Source organism: Blennius ocellaris (assembly GCF_963422515.1).
Source record: "Blennius ocellaris genome assembly, chromosome: 3".
Taxonomy (NCBI): Eukaryota; Metazoa; Chordata; class Actinopteri; order Blenniiformes; family Blenniidae; genus Blennius; species Blennius ocellaris.
The window spans coordinates 29,740,341-29,760,869 of NC_137652.1; the positions used below are offsets into that span (position 1 = coordinate 29,740,341).

At 41.6% G+C, this 20,529-nt stretch overlaps 1 protein-coding gene across 1 annotated transcript in view; it reads left to right on the plus strand.

Annotated features, from left to right (window-relative positions):
- LOC308148905 (adenylate cyclase 9) overlaps window positions 1–20,231 on the plus strand; it is a 46,300-nt gene extending 26,069 nt beyond the window's left edge. The window contains exons 3-11 of the mRNA XM_080520464.1: window positions 525–632; window positions 837–1,111; window positions 1,538–1,640; window positions 2,481–2,698; window positions 4,086–4,245; window positions 6,776–6,918; window positions 8,808–8,837; window positions 13,111–13,387; window positions 14,484–20,231. Coding sequence (XP_080376590.1) covers window positions 525–632; window positions 837–1,111; window positions 1,538–1,640; window positions 2,481–2,698; window positions 4,086–4,245; window positions 6,776–6,918; window positions 8,808–8,837; window positions 13,111–13,387; window positions 14,484–15,464 — 2,295 coding nt within the window. The 3' untranslated portion in view covers window positions 15,465–20,231. The remainder of the gene's footprint in view (window positions 1–524; window positions 633–836; window positions 1,112–1,537; window positions 1,641–2,480; window positions 2,699–4,085; window positions 4,246–6,775; window positions 6,919–8,807; window positions 8,838–13,110; window positions 13,388–14,483) is intronic.
- The last annotated feature ends 298 nt before the right edge of the window (window positions 20,232–20,529 follow it).

Sequence of the window (20,529 nt, forward strand, 5' to 3'; positions counted from 1 at the left end):
AATCATACTCTATTCAGTTTTGAGAATTAATCGTTTCTGTTTTGTTGCTTTACTTATAGAAGCATTACTTGTATTGGGTACAGGTTAAACAAAACAACTTTAAGTTTAGTCTAAACCCTTCGGTCACAAATGATAAAAAGGATGTTGTCCCATAAACAATATAAGTTGACAGAAATTGTTTTTTTGTTTTTATTTATTTGTTTTCCTTTTCTGTTTTTGTGGCCTCATGTTGACCAAATAAACTACTACTACTATCTATCACACATCCGTTCTAACAAACGTGTGTTTTAATAAAACGATTTCATAGTTTTACCTTCCACCTGTTTGTTTTTAAGATCGTTTTTGCCAAATATTACAAAGAACAACATCATGCCCTGAACCCTGAACATAATTAACGGGCAAAATTGGATCTGATTATTTTGCCCAGATCACTTCAGGAAGCTTGTGATGAGTGTACAATGTCATATTGTTGCACAGTTTGTTTCTGTTTGCGGCTTTTTTAACTCGTACTCTCCTCTCTGCAGCCGCCATGCATCTTCCACAGTGTGGTTCTTTCCCCGCCGACAGAGCAGTGCGACGATGTGGCCGTGCTGAACGGCTGCCAGGACGAGCACAAGACCAGCAGTGCCAAGGTACAACACACACACACACACACACACACACACGCGAATGGTGTCACTATACTTGTTGAGACCCTTTAAAGCGTTTGTCACTGAAGCGACTCAGCCCTGGCACCTCTGTCTCTTCCGCATTGAGCCACTTTATTTATTTATTTATTTATTTTGGTGTGAATATCTAACTGCTGCCTGTCTCTCCTTCACCTTTTCCCTCATCAGTTGGACCCGGGCCACAGCCCCAGGGCTGCCAACGGCCTCCTGAGCCCCCCGCTGGAGGACCCAGTGCGGGCCAGCCAGAGCTCCCTGTGTGACATGCTGCAAGAGAAAGAGAAGAAGACCAGCACCAGCACGGGCACCGGCACCAGCCTGGGCATGGCTGGAGGCGCCGGGGCGGCGGGCACAGGCATGGATCACTCCGCCCTGATCCAGCTGCGTGCCAAGAACTTCCGACAGAAGAGCGACGCCCACTTTGTGGATGTTATCAGGGAGGACAGGTGAGCGGCCGGCCGAAGGTGGAATTCATGAGCTGATAAGGTCAAATAAGGATGCCTGGCTTTTACACATACTGCTGATGAAATGTATTGCAATCTATCTAGTTATTAATAATCTGTAATGTTATCTTCTTATTTCTTTTATATAGCCAGCGTAATTCTTAATTAGTTCTTTCTTTCTTTCCATACAGCATCAATCCTGAATGTATGTCAAGAAAATGAAAGTCTACATCAGCTGATGAGCTACATTTTGTCAAAAACTAATTCTGTTTTAATTCAAAGATGTAAAAATATATGTGATGCAATCGGAGCGTTAGTAGACTTCCAAGAGTCTGATTTGATTTATAACTAGATATGTTAGTGGTTTTTGTCGATTTCAGGACAAATGCAATGCAATGCTTCACTGATCACGTCCCCTTTTCACTCCAGTCTCATGAAGGATTACTTTTTCAAGCCACCCATCAACAAGATCAGCCTAAACTTTCTAGAAAGACCTCTGGAAAAGGCCTACCGCAGCAGCTACAAGCAGGAGGTACACACACGTTCTTGTGGACATTTTTGACGGTTCTTTAAGAAACTGGATAGGAAAAAGAATCCAAATGGCATTTTAGAATCTGTGTTTCACGTCTTTCTGTGTAAAAGAAGAGGTGTTGTTGTCTTACCTGCTGGTTGCAGTCCTCAATGCAGAATTGGCTCCAGCTGGCCTGCACTGACCTCACAGGCTTCTAGCCCCTTGCTGGTGGAGCTGGGTCACTGCAGAAGCATATAACACTTCATTGATAATATGTCATTTTGCTGGGTTAACAGTGAATATTTAATCATTATTTATTCTCTATTTATTGTTATATATTAGGGAAATATTTGCACAGTATTTATTACAAGAGTGGATAAGGTTGTAAGTCTAATAACAATAATGGTTACAATTCTAGCAATATTTTTAGACAAGCAAATCAAATATACGAACCCATAGAGTGAGTATTTTGTCCTTAATTAATCCTGCACATTTCTGTTCATTGTTATAGAAAATTCTGGTTGGAAAATGCTATGGTTATCAAAAAATACTCTTCTAATTCAGTTATCTACAGACGGAAAGACAATTTCCATTTTACTAAGCATGTTTTATGCATCTTTAATGCATGGAATTAGTTTGCTAAACTCATTGATTGGTCTTTAAGTTTTGTTGTTTTACACTTCTGGAATTTGGGGGACGAGAGAAACGATATCAAGCTGCACAACCAGTTACAAAGAAAGTGTGTGCAATTCAAAAAATCCGGGGATTATTCTATATGCATTGTAAATTCAAAGTATTCTGTAATCTATAGAATGTGACGCTGCTTCCTTCCAGCTTTACGTCCCTCCTGCTCTTTTCCAGGTGAAGAACCAGGTCCAGGTGCAGACCTTCGCCAGCTCCACCTTCAGCTCGTTCCTCGACGTTCTCCTCAGCTGTTTCATCTTCCTGGCCTTGACCCTGGCCTGCTTTCTTCCTCCCCTGGTGAGCCCAGCCACCACCGGCTCTCCGGCGCCCCCTGCCTTGGCTCTGGCTCCTCTGGCTGCTCTGCTGGAGCTGGCCTCCCTGGTGCTCTCCATACGGTGAGGACGCTCAGACCATGACGTGTGGATGTTTGTTGCACAAAATGGAAAGAGAACTCAACATTTCTTCAAGTGCAGATTCCTTTGTTAAAAGGACTTCGGCATAAAGTAAAAAATACAGATTCAACTGCTTGATTCAAGTAAAATACTACAAGTTCGGTACAGCATATGACTGCCACATGTGGCGTTCTCTATGGAAAGCAGACAGAGAATATGAAACTTGAAACTGTATATTATGACCATTGTTATCGTGATACTGTATGTATGTATGTATGAATTCACTTGTTCCATAGTTTTGAGTCAGAAACTATTATTTTAACTTGTAAAACACAATGATTTCCATATGAACCATTTAGTTTAGTTAAAGATTTTTGTATTTTCAGGAGGTCTTCTCATTCAGCCATTATTAATGTAACTTGATTACTCACTGCGTTACTGTGAAAGGATCCTAGCAGCTTGAAACTTCATCATTCGTCCAGTTTACTACAAGTAACAAGCCAGCAACGTTCAAATGTAGATTGTAAAAGTAAAGACATGGTCTTCAGAAAAATAAACACTGAAGTTCTCCTGATAAAACTACTTAAGTAAAGTGACAAAGACTTTGTTACTTGCGGCCTCTGGTGTTTTCACATGTTTACAGAAGTGATACGATCTGAGTGTTTTCCCCAGATTAAATTTGTGCCTCTTGCAGGATTGAAAAGTGTTGCAGACCTGCACCAAGAGAGGCATAAGAATATTCAAGTGTTTGCTTCCAAGTGCGCCGTGGTTGTTGTGTTTTAATAAAAGTCGCTGTCTCCTGGGCTCCGCTGGCACCGGATTGTAAAACCTCCAACTAGCTACCGTGTTGAACCGCAGCTCCTCACTGCGACCAGTGCAAATGATCTTATCTGGTTCTGTGTTGCATTTGGCTCTCCGGCCTCAGCAGATCAATTTCCCCATCAGATCAGACTGGATTGTGTCACTGTCCCTTTAAAGACCCGCGGCTGGCGCGGCGGCATGCTAGTTCCAGGTGCCGCTCCAAATCTGAAAAAGACCTTCTGCCTGCTTGAGTTTTATTTAATCCATGCTGTGTTTTACGAGTGTGCATGGAGAGGATTAAAAAACAAATCAACGTTAGCTTATTGTCATGCATAAATAGGCAATACATCTGCATCCTCTTGCAGGGACTTGGACAGTTTTGTTTTGTTTTAATAATGTGTTTTAATTACGAACTAATGAGAATCTGCTGCAATTGTTTTGTTTTTTTTTCAAATGAGCAGGAAGAAAACCAAGAGGAGTTGCAATGGAGTATAAAATATGTTTTTCCTTATGACTTCCCTGGTTATTTACTTTTTTCTATCTACTTTTTAATTGTATCCTGATCCACTTCCTGTTCTCTCCTGTACAGCATGGCCTTCTACCTGGAGGAGGTGATGAGCTGCACTCGCTCCCTGCTCCTGGTGATCTCTGGCTGGGTGTCCCGCCATGTGATCGGGGCCGTGCTGGTGTCCCTCCCTGCCATCTCTGTCTTGTCCCACCTCAGCTGCACCGTCCACCTGCCGCTCCAGGTACGGAGATATGAGCATTCGGCAGTTTGAGCACAAGACAAGTGCGTCATCGTCTGCAGAGTTTCGGGGTTTCTAAACAACTGACGAACATCCCTAAAGAGAAGCCACAAGAAAACCAGCACCAAGGAATAGTTCAATGCTGGAGATTCAAACTAAGATATATTGTTCACATCTTTTGGGTTTTATAGAATAATAGTATTAGTTCACGGTTGGGAGTTCAGAGCTATTACTTACAAATGTATCAAGGTTATATATGTCACTTTCAATGTAACACTGTGGTTCTGTGATATTCAATGTATTAGTTATATCCTTCTCTTTACTCTATTTTTGAACGATTTATTTCCAGAACTTAAAAACCTACAGTTGGCTACAGTAGAAACAGTTTTTCTTTTTTTTTTTTTTTTACAAAAACACACACACACACACACAAATATACACACAGTATAATTTTGTAAGTTAAAATGTTTGGATGGACCTCCCTGTGCAGAGATTGCATGTTTCCCCTGTGCATACATGGGTTTTCTCTGGCTTTGCGTGTGAAAGTATGTGGCTGTCTCTTTTTATAATGAACCCGTGATGGATTCCAACATAAACTGGCTATAAAACATAAGTAGAAGTATGGAAAAGACATCGTTGGAATGAATTGATGCTCTCAGTCAAAGCTCATTCTCAAAGATGTTAAAGCAACTCTTGTTCACCAAAATACTGGGCAGGTTGTACAAAGGAAAACAATATAATGAAAATGAAGAAACTGAAGACACCATCTGGAGTGACGATCTATTCAGCAGGTTTCTTGCCTCCACCTGAAGTTAGCTGGGATTGGCTCCAGCCACCATAAGTTGGATAAGGCAGTAATGAGGTGGGATTGATTCATGGATTGTGACAATGTGTTTCAAAATGGTTTATTCTTTGAAAAACAAATATGAAATGTACCCTGCATTTTCCACTTATATTTCATGATTCCTCCAAAACAAAAACGAAAAGAAATAAGGCCTAAAAGCATGTATGTTGCTTTAATAAATTTCTCCTGATTCCCGCTGTCAGTACAAAGGACTGAGGACTGTGCAGTTGATCGAGGCAGCGGTAGCACCGGCGCTTTCGAGCTATCATGGTTTGCCCTGGCCGATGTCTCTGAGCCAATGTAAGCAGAGACAAGTCGGCTGGTTGGAGATCCTGCCCATGGTGGTCCAGAGCCCGAAATTCATTCGCTGGCATTAATCCTGATAGGAGCAGCAGAGGGAAAACAGCCAGGGGGCTTCAGGAGCCTTTGCCTGTGGACCCTGGCAGCAGGAATGTTGACGTTTTTTCCCCTGACGATTCCCCCGTGCGAGATGATCGAGAACAGCCATTCTTGTTTTGTGCTGTTTTGAGTCGAGGCCATATACAGCTTTGTACAAGCTTGACTTCCACCTCCCAGCTTTGAGCCAACAGCTGCTTTCAAGATGTGTGGCGTTTTGATATGTGGCTTTTCAACACTTGATGTCTTTGTCCATTCCCCTCTACCTCTGCTCTGTCTCTTCCCCCAGTATATGATCATATATATTTAATATAGTATCATACAGTTATGTTTGTCTTTGTTCACCATTCTATTAATGGTAAACAAATTGAACAAGTGCATGTAAATACATTTTTAGGCCTTACTTTTGATAAAAAGCTCAGTTGGAAGCCCCATATAAATATCCTGAAGTCAAAATTAGCAAAAAATATTGGCATAATGTGTAAAATCAGATCAGTATTAAATCAAAATTCACTCACACGTTCTTCCATATCTGAGTTATGGTGTGGAAATATGGGGAAATAATTATAAATAAAACATTAGGACATTAGACTCTGAAGCTGAAGCTGATTCTTATCAAGTTCCAACAAATCTTCTGTTTGCTAAATCAGACATGCTAAAAATACACAATGTTGTCGACATTAATACACTAGCATGTTTTTGTGTCAAATATACTTAATAAACCATCCAAATGTTACTGAACTGAAGCATTGACATTAGAAGCTGAATATTAATATACATTCATACATTTATACATAAAATGTAAATTACATTAATTAATCAATAAACTTTCAATTTGTTTTTAAGTGTTACCATTATATACAGTAATGCGATATTGTGAGCAAGAAGAGATCCGTTTTAAAGATTCCGGTCTTTCTATGAAAGTAAATAGCTCATTGTCTCCCATTTCTAGTCCTCTTCATTAAAACTCAAAATGGAATCATGTACCCCTTAAGCAAAAGTTAACTTAACCTTAAGCCAACACAAACAATTGTATCACCATTGGTTGAAAGCCAGAGTTCACAGTTTTAACAGTGAACCAGCTGGTGAACAGCACACAAATAACCGAGAAACGATTATATATCAGTATCAACAAGTATATCAGATGCACCTTGTAACGTCAACTTTAGCTGTTCCTCCAACAGTTTTACTGTTTGTTGTACATTTCTTGTCTGTGGAGGATCCTGTCTATTATTCTTTCAGTGGTTTTCTTTAGTCACTTTGATGCCCAGCAGTTGTGTTTGTGTGTCTCAGCTGACCATGTTCCTGTGCTGCGCCACCATCCTGGCCATCGTCCAGTACTGTAACTTCTGTCAGCTGAGTTTCTGGATGCGCTCCGTCTTGGCCACGGCTACCGGCGTCGCTCTGCTGCTGCTGCTCTACTGTCCTTTACACAGGTAACAGGGAGTACTAACTAGCGTGGATACACAAATACATGCATGTGCACATGATTAGGAGATCATTATTCTCAATAAAATATTATAAATACTGTTGCACATTCAGCCCAAATGTGTGGAGTCCATTGTATTTCAACAGTAGATGATGGGGTGGCTGAAAGCAGTAACGATTCAATTCAGTTGAATTCAACTTTATTTAGATCACACCAAATACAATTACCCTAAAATCACAAGGCCCAGTAGAATCACACCTCAAAGTGCCACAATGATAAATAACATTTACAAACCTAATAGACAATGAGACGATTAGTGGATTAATAAATAATGATATTTGTGACGATCGACCAGTTTTTGTTTTATATGACAGCTGTAACAGAATACAAGAATAAATTCTAGGGTGAGAAGTTGAAAGAGTGAGTGACAACAGAGACAATAAGTGCATTTAAAGAGGATCTGTGTAAACAGAACTGGGAGTCTGTATTAAACAAAGGCAACATTGACGAAGCATATGAAACATTTTTCTATACTTTTAAATTAATATATGATAGAAATTGTCCAATAAAAAACATAAAAAAATAAACAATTATTTAGACACATGATGGATCACAAAGGGATTATAAAATGACAAAAACATAGTCTATAGAAAATTCATTAAATATCAAATTGAAGCATTAGAGAACAAATACAAAAAAATAACACAGACACCTCTTTATTAGAGCTGTCCAACTTGTAACTCAATCTGGAGATTGTCAATTTCACTGGTGTCAGGAAAAAAAGGATTTAAGCTGAATTTATTGGTGACAACAACCAAAGGACACATTGAGCAAAAAACAAAGGGTTTGAAACTGTCCGTCCCTTCATCCATCTTCTTTGTCCAGTTCAGGGTTGCAAGGTGGACGCCATCGGAGTTGCATCCCAAATTCTTTAGAGCGAGATTAGATCTGCCCATGAAAGAAAATACTGCAAATTCATGAGCTTGAGCAAACTCGCAACACATAGATAGACAAGAGCTTAGACCTCCGCCAACGCCACATTTGTTTGTTGTTGTTTGCTAACCGAGTTAGCATTGCGAGCGTGATAGCCGTTAGCTCAGGGAGCATGTCCATGGTAACAGACGCTGATCTCCTTTGATCTCCATGAGGTTCCTCTCATCCGCTTTGTATGGGACATTTTTTGGGTCATTTTGGGGGATTTGTTTGGAAACACAGCCATTAACCAAAATCTAATTGATTGGTTCTTGGATGATGACAAATCATCCCTGAAATTTCCCTGAAACTTTTCATGAAAATTTCAGTGAGTAGTTTTTGTGAAAATTTTGTAAAATACATAAAAACCAATAAATAAATACACACAAACAAAAACATAACCTTCTTTTGTCTGTCGAAGGTAATGAAGCTTGGACTCCAGATGTTTAGGGGGCATATAACTTCTGTAAACACACTAATTACTAATATTAATGACTACAATTACAATATCATGTCTGTTTCTGTTTGCTCTGAGATGGACTACACACCTGTCAATGTTGTACCTTGTATTTTACCCATTGTCAGCTGCAATTGGTTCTGTGTGCCACGTCGCTTTAAATTCTATAAAAATGAGTGTAAAACATAAATTAATTCTGTATATAATTAGGTCCAGCTTTCATGTAATATTTGACTTTTTACAGGCTCTTTGGATTTCATCAATCTTTCTAGTTATGCTAAATTGGCAGGAATTTGTCAAGATCATCTAGATTGTGACAGATCCAAGGGGTGCCAACAGCTCTTCGATCTGGTTCCGAGTGAAAAGAGACCGATTGTGATCTGCATCACACCATACGTATAGCATCTGCGGCTATGTGCTCATCTCTGCTCTTTCCTCTTGACTGACACCACTCTTATCTGTTTCAGCTCGAGTAATAACAGCTTGCCAGTTCACGGGTGAGTGTCTCTGTGGAAACGGAGCAGCTCCGTCGATGAGTGACATTTCCACAGGAGCAACAGCTTTCTTTTATATTTTTCATACGACTGCAACTCGCTCTGCCTTTTACTCATTCTCACGCTTTCCTGCTCTTTATTTTCATGTTCGCCTCTACGGGCCCTCCTCCTCCTCCGTCTCTGCCGTGTCGGTGGTAGAAATGGCTGCTAAGTGCCACTAGTGGTGGGAATGACTCATGCAGGCAGTGGCGGCTGGAATTTCGTATTGCGGCCACCATTGAGCTTAAAACAAGCACACAACTGATCAAACTCCTTACAAATAGACTTGTTTATTTGAACTGGATCAAGACTTCAAAACCAAACGGCGGATAAATTGATACGATTTTCCGAAGATTGGTGTGTGATGCTGTTCACACGCTAACATGTTTATAGAATAACAATTTGTAAAACTATCTGAAATTTAACAAGCACAAAGTGACGGCAAATATTCTTACACAAAGAAGCTTTTACATTAAGTTTGCATGAAAACTTTATCGAGCATATCCGTTCAGAAACAATGAAGAGTCATGATGATCCATCCATCCATCCATCCATTGGCTACCGCTTTATTCGGGGCCGGGTCACGGAGGCAGCAGTCCAAGCAGAGTTGCCCAGACTTCCCTCACCCCAGACACTTCCTCCAGCTCCTCCGGTGGCACCCCAAGGCGTTCCCAGGCCAGCCGAGAGACATAGTCCCTCCAGCGTGTCCTGGGTCTGCCCCGAGGCCTCCTACCGGAGGGACATGCCCGGAACACCTCCATAGGGAGGCGTCCAGGGGGCATCAGAAATAGATGCCCGAGCCACCTCAGCTGGCTCCTCTCGATGTGGAGGAGCAGCGGCTCTACTCCGAGCTCCTCCTGGTGACTGAGCTCCTCACCCTATCTCTAAGGGTGACTGAGCTCCTCCCCCTATCTCTAAGGGTGACTGAGCTCCTCACCCTATCTCTAAGGGTGACTGAGCTCCTCCCCCTATCTCTAAGGGTGGCTGAGCTCCTCACCCTATCTCTAAGGGTGACTGAGCTCCTCCCCCTATCTCTAAGGGTGGCTGAGCTCCTCACCCTATCTCTAAGGGTGACTGAGCTCCTCCCCCTATCTCTAAGGGTGACTGAGCTCCTCCCCCTATCTCTAAGGGTGACTGAGCTCCTCACCCTATCTCTAAGGGTGACTGAGCTCCTCCCCCTATCTCTAAGGGTGACTGAGCTCCTCACCCTATCTCTAAGGGTGACTGAGCTCCTCACTATCTCTAAGGGTGACTGAGCTCCTCACCCTATCTCTAAGGGTGACTGAGCTCCTCACCCTATCTCTAAGGGTGACTGAGCTCCTCACTATCTCTAAGGGTGACTGAGCTCCTCACTATCTCTAAGGGTGACTGAGCTCCTCACCCTATCTCTAAGGGTGACTGAGCTCCTCACTACCTCTAAGGGTGACTGAGCTCCTCTCCCTATCTCTAAGGGTGACTGAGCTCCTCACCCTATCTCTAAGGGTGACTGAGCTCCTCACTATCTCTAAGGGTGACTGAGCTCCTCCCCCTATCTCTAAGGGTGACTGAGCTCCTCCCCCTATCTCTAAGGGTGACTGAGCTCCTCACTATCTCTAAGGGTGACTGAGCTCCTCACCCTATCTCTAAGGGTGACTGAGCTCCTCCCCCTATCTCTAAGGGTGGCTGAGCTCCTCACCCTATCTCTAAGGGTGACTGAGCTCCTCACCCTATCTCTAAGGGTGACTGAGCTCCTCCCCCTATCTCTAAGGGTGGCTGAGCTCCTCACCCTATCTCTAAGGGTGACTGAGCTCCTCCCCCTATCTCTAAGGGTGGCTGAGCTCCTCACCCTATCTCTAAGGGTGACTGAGCTCCTCCCCCTATCTCTAAGGGTGACTGAGCTCCTCCCCCTATCTCTAAGGGTGACTGAGCTCCTCACCCTATCTCTAAGGGTGACTGAGCTCCTCCCCCTATCTCTAAGGGTGACTGAGCTCCTCACCCTATCTCTAAGGGTGACTGAGCTCCTCACTATCTCTAAGGGTGACTGAGCTCCTCACCCTATCTCTAAGGGTGACTGAGCTCCTCACTATCTCTAAGGGTGACTGAGCTCCTCACCCTATCTCTAAGGGTGACTGAGCTCCTCACCCTATCTCTAAGGGTGACTGAGCTCCTCACTATCTCTAAGGGTGACTGAGCTCCTCACTATCTCTAAGGGTGACTGAGCTCCTCACCCTATCTCTAAGGGTGACTGAGCTCCTCACTACCTCTAAGGGTGACTGAGCTCCTCCCCCTATCTCTAAGGGTGACTGAGCTCCTCACCCTATCTCTAAGGGTGACTGAGCTCCTCACTATCTCTAAGGGTGACTGAGCTCCTCACTATCTCTAAGGGTGACTGAGCTCCTCACTATCTCTAAGGGTGACTGAGCTCCTCACTATCTCTAAGGGTGACTGAGCTCCTCACCCTATCTCTAAGGGTGGCTGAGCTCCTCACCCTATCTCTAAGGGTGACTGAGCTCCTCCCCCTATCTCTAAGGGTGACTGAGCTCCTCCCCCTATCTCTAAGGGTGACTGAGCTCCTCCCTCTATCTCTAAGGGTGACTGAGCTCCTCCCCCTATCTCTAAGGGTGACTGAGCTCCTCACCCTATCTCTATGGGTGACTGAGCTCCTCCCCCTATCTCTAAGGGTGACTGAGCTCCTCCCCTATCTCTAAGGGTGACTGAGCTCCTCCCCCTATCTCTAAGGGTGACTGAGCTCCTCACCCTATCTCTAAGGGTGACGCCCAGCCACCCTACGGAGGAAGCTCATTTCAGCCGCTTGTATCCGGGATCTCGTTCTTTCGGTCATGACCCATAGTTCATGACCCTAGGTGAGGGTAGGAACGAAGATCGACCGGTAAATCGAGAGCTTGGCTTTTTGGCTCAGCTCCTTCTTCACCACGACGGACCGATACAACGTCCGTATAACTGCAGACGCTGCACCGATCCGCCTGTCGATCTCACGTCATGATGATCACAGATGATAACAAAACATGAAGTACAGCTTGCCCAGGGTTTTTAACACTTCTTCTTTAAAGCTGTCATATGTTAACATAAAATCTGATTTATTTTGCCTCTTTGTTAGTGCACAGTTACCTGATTGATACTTTCATATGAAAACTCTGAACAGATAGGAAATGACTTATTATGACTGATTAATTCTTTCCTTAAAAACAAGTGACTTAAAAAAAACTAACACGAATTAAATATGTGTGATTCTGGTCAGTTTAATACTTTTCTCAATGATTTAACGACCACACGATGGGGTTGAAATAAGGTAATAGGGAGGTCTATGATAGGGTTGAAGTTTGCAACATTCCAAGATGTTCCTCATAAAGATCTATTCTTACTCTCAATAGTTCCTGTTTTGGTCGCAGTGTTCACTTCAGGATCAGGATTCTCAGAAATACACTGAGCAGTTTATAACTTTCACACATAAAAAAAAAATAGCAATCAGAAATACCTGTCACTGTGACTTAAAAATGGTAATTTTAAGTTTTATAGGGTTGGTCACATTCCTGCACACTCAATACACCAATAGGAATGCAGAAAAGGATGTGAATCAGAAGGCTAAGACCAAACAGTCTGTCTTCTCCTCTTTTCTCACTTTTTCTAGCACATAGATGCTACAAGAATTACATTTTGCCTTTGAGTTAACTTCACTTAATTGTCTCCAGTGACCTTTGCTGCATGTCTATGACGTGCAGAATGATGTGGCTGTGCTTCTGTATTTGTCTTTAGTGGTTGTCATCTCTGAATCAGAGTTTAGCATCATGCAGAGGCTTGAGAAAATTATACGTAAAAAAAACAGAAGAATTCCTGCCTGGATTGGGAGAGGGAAAAAATGCTTAATTTACAGTCCAAGACTTGTTTAGAAGGTTGAATTTTTGTAATTTTACTTTTTATCTCTTCACCACAACTTGGTTGCTTCCAATCAAAAATGGACACATGTAGGAGTAACTTAGCAGTCTAGTAATCGTGTTAATTGAAAGTGACTTATTGAGGCCACTGGAGGTATCACCGCCCACTCTTTCACAAATCTGAATATTGGTGTGAAGTCTTGTATTGTACTATTGCTAATTGGGACTGACTCCAAAAATCGGAATGAAATGTTCCTTTATCCTGGAGCGACACGTATAGTTAACAAACTAGGCTAGGAAATATAAGGTGAATGTTTTTATAAGCAGTGTGTTGTAATGTCTTGTAACGTCGTCTCCCCCCTCAGACTGAACTCCTCCACACCAGTTGACGATGGCTCAGCGTCGGCCGCCGACCCTCCCCTGCGGCTTTTTGACCTTTTGATCCCAGAGGCCATCCTGGCCTTCTTCTTGCTTCTTCTCCTGGTCTGGTTCCTCAACCGTGAGTTTGAGGTCAGCTACCGTCTTCATTACCATGGCAACGTTGAGGCCGACAAGCACCGCTCCAAGATCCAGACGATGAGGGACCAGGCCGAGTGGTTACTGGGCAACATCATCCCTATCCACGTCGCCGACCAGCTTAAGGTTTCTCTTTACTGCTCTGTCACACTTATCTCCATGAAACTCTAGAATATCAACAAGTAAAAATCTTTTATTTTTGTCGACGACCAAAATTGTTCAACAAAATCAAAAAAATACCATCTTTATTGCGTCACATGCACTTTATTACAACCAACATGATTCAAAATGTAAGAAAGACAGCATTTGTCATCTCCAAGGTGATAAAACTATGAAGCCAGATTATTTTCCCTTTTAAATGTTGCTGGACTTGTAAACTGACATGCAATTGTGGGATGACACGGGTCAACAGGCACATTTTCACATCCACACTCCACATGCTCAGTTCCACGGCTCATCCCACAAATGCATGTTTGCACCATTCAGAAGGGAATAAATAGGCTTTCCAACAGAAATCATCCACCAAACACAGATTTCCTTGCTTTTGTCTACTGCTTTTGGCTCAGATTAAAAAAAAGATTTTTTAAAAAATGTGAATTTGAAATTATTTAAGTTACTTTTTTTTTTATATATATATATTTGCAACAAAATATTAACTCTCTGTGAAGAAGAGTGGTCACTATTTATTGTCCAGCACTATACATGATATGTGCTGAACGTAAACTTGTAAATGTCTGTACACACATTCATATGTTTAAGATATTTTTATACACATTTGCCTTAAAAACTGAATTAGAAAGAGCTTTATTTCCATTTATGTTCATGACACAAGGACTCTGTTTTGAGGATTTTGGACAGCAATAAAAATCACTTGCATTTTTATTTTGGTATTTCCCATTAACAAAATACAATTATAGATTCAGTGACCACTGAATGTATGAAACCTTACAAAAACACAATCTACCAACTCCTACTCACCCTACTCCCCCCCAACAGAACAGAGGGAGACTATTGACTCATGGCTTTGCAACTTAAAAACAAACCCCCCAAAAATTTAATTAAATAGATAAAACAGAATTTTTTTTTTAAATGTTACACACACACACACACACACACACACACACACACACACACACACACACACACACACACACACACACACACACACACACACACACACACACACACGAAGGTAGTTTAATGTGCATCTCTGTTTCCTCAGGTCACTCAGAGCTACTCCAAGAACCACGACAGTGTGGGAGTGATCTTTGCCAGTATTGTGAACTTCAGCGAGTTCTATGAAGAGAGCTACGAGGGGGGTAAAGAGTGCTACCGGGTCCTGAATGAGCTTATCGGAGACTTTGACGAGCTTCTCCGTAAACCGGAGTTTAAAAGTGTGGAAAAGATCAAGACAATCGGTGCCACGTACATGGCGGCATCCGGGCTGAACGTCCAGCAGTTGGCTGAGAACGATGACGAATCTCCCCACGCACACCTGAGGGCGCTCTTCAACTTCGCCCTGGAAATGATGGGTGTGTTGGACGACTTCAACAAGAACATGCTTGGGTTTGGTTTCAAGCTCCGCATTGGATTTAACCACGGGCCTCTGACGGCAGGCGTGATCGGCACCACTAAGCTGCTCTACGACATCTGGGGCGACACGGTCAACATCGCCAGTCGAATGGACTCCACTGGGGTGGAGTGTCGGGTGCAGGTGAGCGAGGAGAGCCACTCTGTGCTCAACGCCATGGGATTGGAGTTTGACTATCGAGGTACAGTGAATGTTAAAGGCAAAGGTCAAATGAGGACCTTTCTCTACCCCAAAAGTGGGGAAAGCACATGCCAGGACCGATCGGACCTGGCTCCGCCGTTGAGAGTTAGATCCTCGTCCGAGGAATTACCCGCCAGTAAGACTAAAGGATCCCAGCCAGTGGCTCCTCCTCCTTCTTTCACACTTTCTACCATCCCTCCTCAACCCCAGTGTGTAGGAGCAGGACCTGAGCGCACCCCAGCAAAGCATACAGAAGTAAGAGAGGAAGGATACAGGGACGCTGTACATCTGCCCGCCACAAACGCTAACTCCTCTCCGCCCAGCGCCTCCCAGGAGCAGCCCGCTCCTCTGGCGCTTCAAGAGGACGAGGACGAAGAGCAGGAGGCCAATGAGCTAACCAAGCTCAACGAGGAGTTTTACTCGCGCCTCTGATCGCTCCTCTTCCTCACCCCTGTTGCCTCTCCAGGACTGACTGCAGACGTCGGCTCTGTCTAGAAGCAAACGTCATGTGCATGAAAAAGGGAGTTGGTCCCTCGATGCAGACGGTGGCTGATTAGCTGCTGACTCTGGTCATGGGAACGTAGCCTGGGTGGTGTGGTGGGTTAGACCTGTGTTGAGCACAGTGGTTTAAAAGGGAATTAAAGGGTAAAAAGGGGGTATGAAAGAGGGAACGAAAGAATGGTTTGTGTTTATGTTCTTTCTTAATTTTTGTTATTAAGTGCCTTCAGGACTAGAACAGTGAACAAATATGAATACTGAACAAGTTTGAACAATATTAGACTACGGATCATGCTGTGGATTCTTACTCCATGCTTTATTTTGAATGCAAGTATTTCTTAAAAAACATGTTGTGCCATATCACTTGTTTTAACTTGATCAAAGTCTTGACCTTACTTAAAGGATTTTTTTGTATAAAAGTGCCAGTGCCGGATGGTGGGCTGAACAGAAAAAAACATTGGAAGAATGAGGGAATCACATAAAGCAGTATTAATTTATGTATTCTGCTTTTACACGAGGGCTTTTTTCAGTATTCACTTGTGCTAAAGTCTCGCTATCGAGGGACACGCTACCAAGCAGGCTGCAGAAAATTTTAGTTTGTGAAGTGGCTAAATGCACATTTTTAAGCACAGGTATTGCACAATTTTTGTTTCAACCACTTATACTTGGTTGTTATCACCATTGAAAGAGTTTTTTATTGAGTTTAAACACAGTTCTCAAAATCAAAGCACAAACTCAAATAAGATAAAGGAGCATTGATCTTTAAGAAAGGGGGTTTTAAAGAGAGAAACCATCACAAAAGGCGAGGAGACCCTTTAAAAATACCTAAAAATGTGGCTTTTCAGTATGTATCGCTCACCTTCTGTAGACCTGACAGATGGCTGTGACACACGTTGGACTCTGATCTTGACTGGAGGACAGATGATGTTGGATTTCCCACAAAATGCTTGATTTTGGGGAACATTCATGTGTGTGCTGTTCCTCTATGTGCTCAGCAGGTTCAGGCATCTTTCACTGCAGCTTGGTTAAGTACTACAAAACTTCATATTTATTCACTAAATTCCACCAGCCTGTATTCGAGTCGTGTGGGACACGCCATTAATTGTTTTGATATGAAACCCTGGCTCAACAAAATGATTATTCATACCAAAATACCTTCTTAAACCAGTATGATTATTCCTTTCATCCATCCTCGATGCCTGCAGTCATGACCGTGGGCGTTGAGCCCATCCCAGCTGACAGGCTCATGAACGGCTTAACGAATGTTTCTTACATCCAAATCAGAACAAACAATTAACTTAATGTGCATGTGTTTGGATTGTAGCAACGTTGGCCTACACAGGCACAGGGAGAACTTGCAGACTCTTCATAGAAAGGCGCCCAGGAAAAAAAATACCTGCATGGGCTGTCAAATAACTGTCATGACTCACGTTGTTAGATTAGAATCGGAGAGAATTATAGTTGGAACCTGTTCTTGTTTGTCATTATTTAATGTGTTCTTTTAGTTTTGCTACTCTAACACGAGCATTGTTTATTCATGCAACAATATTCTGAATCGTGTTTAATCAAGGAATAAAATGCATTTATTTGATATATGCGTTCATTTCACAAACTGTGCAGCCACATCTGACCCTTTAAAAGGGACCGGTTTTTAATTTGTGCTCTACCTATATTCCCAGTTTTACAGTTATTTCATTTGGTTTTTGAGTGTTTGACTCCTCGTTGAAAACAATCAAGTGAAGCTACTTGCTGGCAAAATCAAATAACAAGCTTGTTACACTTGCCTTGGCCAAGTGATTCCATTTTTGTTAACAAATGAATGATGATAAAAACATCTAAAACATCAGTCTTGGACAAAATCCCCCTTTATCCATGCAGGAACAAATTAAAAAAACATTTAGAAAAAAAAATAGAACTAGTTTTTGTTTTTTGCAGACAGCAAAGTAAATAATAGATAATCTGTAATGTCACCCACCCTACTGTGATGGATTGAAAACCTGTTGACGGTGTACAGTACACTGCTTCCAACCCGAGTCAGCTGGGATCGGCTCGAGCACCTCCTCAGCATGATGAATGGACGAACAGATACTATAACCCTACTGTACAGTAATGCCTGAAAAATAATACATTTGTTGGAAGTAGGTAAGAAACATGATCCAGTATAACAGTTGTCACTCCTGGATTCATATGTTTTTGTTTTTTTTTTAGAAACAAATAGGCTCAAAGAAAGAAGCTCTTATCAGGTGATTGATATTAAAGCCATGTTAGCAGTAAGATGAATTAGTAGCTGATTCTGGTCTTTGTACAAACACAGAATGTGACTAGAACGTTTGTCGAGGCTGCAGTGGGTGAGAGTTCGGTACTCAAATTACATTTTGGGTGGAATATTGCTTTAAGCGGGACTGTGACGGACAATCACTGTGTAGTTCTTAGGAGATGATGGGAAGGTTTCCATGCAATTCGTGCCCCAGATCAATATCCTATCCACAGCACAAACTCACATTATGTTGCTTTTATTGCCAAAACAAAGACAGACACACATTGGTCAGTCCATCACATTTGAACATTTGAGTTGTTTTTTTTGTTTTTTTGAGAAGTTCAGTGTTGTTTGCCTTTTAGCTTTGTCATTTTCTATGAAAGGTTTTGGACATTTAACTCTGATCCCATCAGAGCCTGTCCGCACTGAGGGGGGGGCTTCATTGTGCCACTTTAATTGAGAGAGCTTTGGGTGCAGTACAACCTAAACTGGCTGATTGTTTTGTGGTGCCTAAAAGTATGGCTGTATGTTTGGAATATTTTGGTTATGATTGTATTATATTGGACAGAACCATGCAGTTTTTTGTCTTTTTGACAAATTCCAACTCTTTGGCCATTTTCTAGTTCTTTCATTCAGATATTCATAAATCCTCTAGAACCATACAATCGCTGGCTCTGTAGCTATTCACTCACTTCATCTTTTCTTGTTAAAGCACTTGTTTTTTGTATTTAGTATGACTGTGAGTGAAGGGTATAAAGTTTCACTTCAATCAATATAAAAAAAGATGCTGAAGGGAATCAGTCAGTTTGGCTGCTGTTTAGCTTTTTATTGATGCTGCTGCCACTTCTGAAGAGACATTACACTTGCGTCACACTATTCTACTTAAGAAAGGAAAACATTTTGAGATTAGAAATCCACTTTTCAACCCCGTAAACACATATCTTTGAGAATATGTGACCAGCTGCAGAAGAGACATGAAAGAGGGGAACCCATTGCTGTTTGTGCAGCTTCCTCCATCTGTAGCATTAGAGCACATTTTGTTTACCTCTGCCATTATGTACTCCGAACACACCCACCCAGTGCCTTTTAAAATGACAACTTGTTTAATTAATGTGTGTTACTGAAAACAGAATGTTGATAAAAGCGTAATAAAATCCAAAGACAGTTCACCAGAGTTTCCCATTGTACATCCAGGGCTAGAGAAGATTGAATGCATTTTGATTTTTTTGACCGAATGTGTTGCTCTTTTTTGTTTTGTAAACTTTTTTTTTTTTTTTTTTTACTTTTTGTATTGTGCTCTGTGGACACATTCAAACGTGCTCTTTTTTTTTTATACCGAAACCAGAGCACACAAAAATATAGAAACAAATTAGAATATTGGTTATCGGTTGTGAAGGAAAGTCCTTGGTTTTCTTCCATCACAGTCTCCAAGATTACCACTTTGCCTTGGGTAATCCTGTGATTTTGAACCCTTCAACACATACAGCCGAGACAAAAACTATCAAGAGCAGGTTTTAGGTGAATGTCTATGGACACACCACATCCCCCAGTAGCATACATACATGTACACATACATAAATCCAATAAGTAAATGAACTGCTGGCCTTGTGAGCTCTGGAGGAGTTGAGGGAGATGCGTGTGAACAATTTTCCTCTATTCTGGACACTTCCATCTTTTCTTTTTTTCCTCCAAACTATTCAATTGTCCTGTTGTTGCGTTTCAGTATTGCTCTTTCTACAATTATATTGAACCAGAAGCAATAGTGCTTCACTCATATCAAGGTTTGCTGGATTTTGTCCTTCTCTGACAGTGTATTGAGTGAAATCGTGTGGCAACGTGACAAACGTGTGATTTGTTTAAGTTTTGGCAGAGAAAATGTGTAACACCAAGTAACAGTAACAGCAAAGTTTATTGATGAAATGATGGAGGCATTCAGTGATCACTTTTCATTAAATAAAGTGTGATTACTCATTGTGACAAAAACATAAGGGAAATAATCACCTGTTCACGCCTTTAAATGGTGACAGATAACAGATGTTTTGAATTAAGGTTTTCTCACGACTTCAACCCTCGTGTGTTTTTAAATACACTGGGACAAAACCTAACACAGTGTTTGATTTAAAATGCCTTTGTTTTATGTTTATGAATGAGATGTATTATGTATGTTATGTGCACATTACCCATGTATCATTTATCAACACATGATCGTAATCTGTACACATTTGCACAAAACACTCAAGTGTTTGTACATATGCAGTTTTTTTGTCACGTATGATTTTTTTTTTTTTATACATGTGCATGTGTCAGATTTGAAAACAATGAAAAAGAGACATATTGCCAGATTGATTTAATGTGTGTCTATGTGCGTGCGTTACATGATTTTATTCCTCTTTTTTTCAGTATGAGAGAAATAAATCTCGAAGCAGAAAACCATTGAGCATACTGTGGAGTGTGGGGATGGATTCATTTCACAAGAAGGAATACACTTTCTGATTGATTTGCTTGACATTTTGTTTTGTGTGAATTTGGATTCCTGGAAACATTCACATGTGGCGGGTAACTCGAGCTGTGAGCAAGGAGATCATTCTTCATAAGGCCACAACAGTGTCAACAAGATTTAAAAAAAAAAAAAAAATTCAATCAGGTCTTAATTTGTATTGATAACATTCCTCTTTAATTGCTAATGATTTTAAGTAATATAATTGCACTTATCTGTCCTGAAATCTTTAGTCATAATTAACT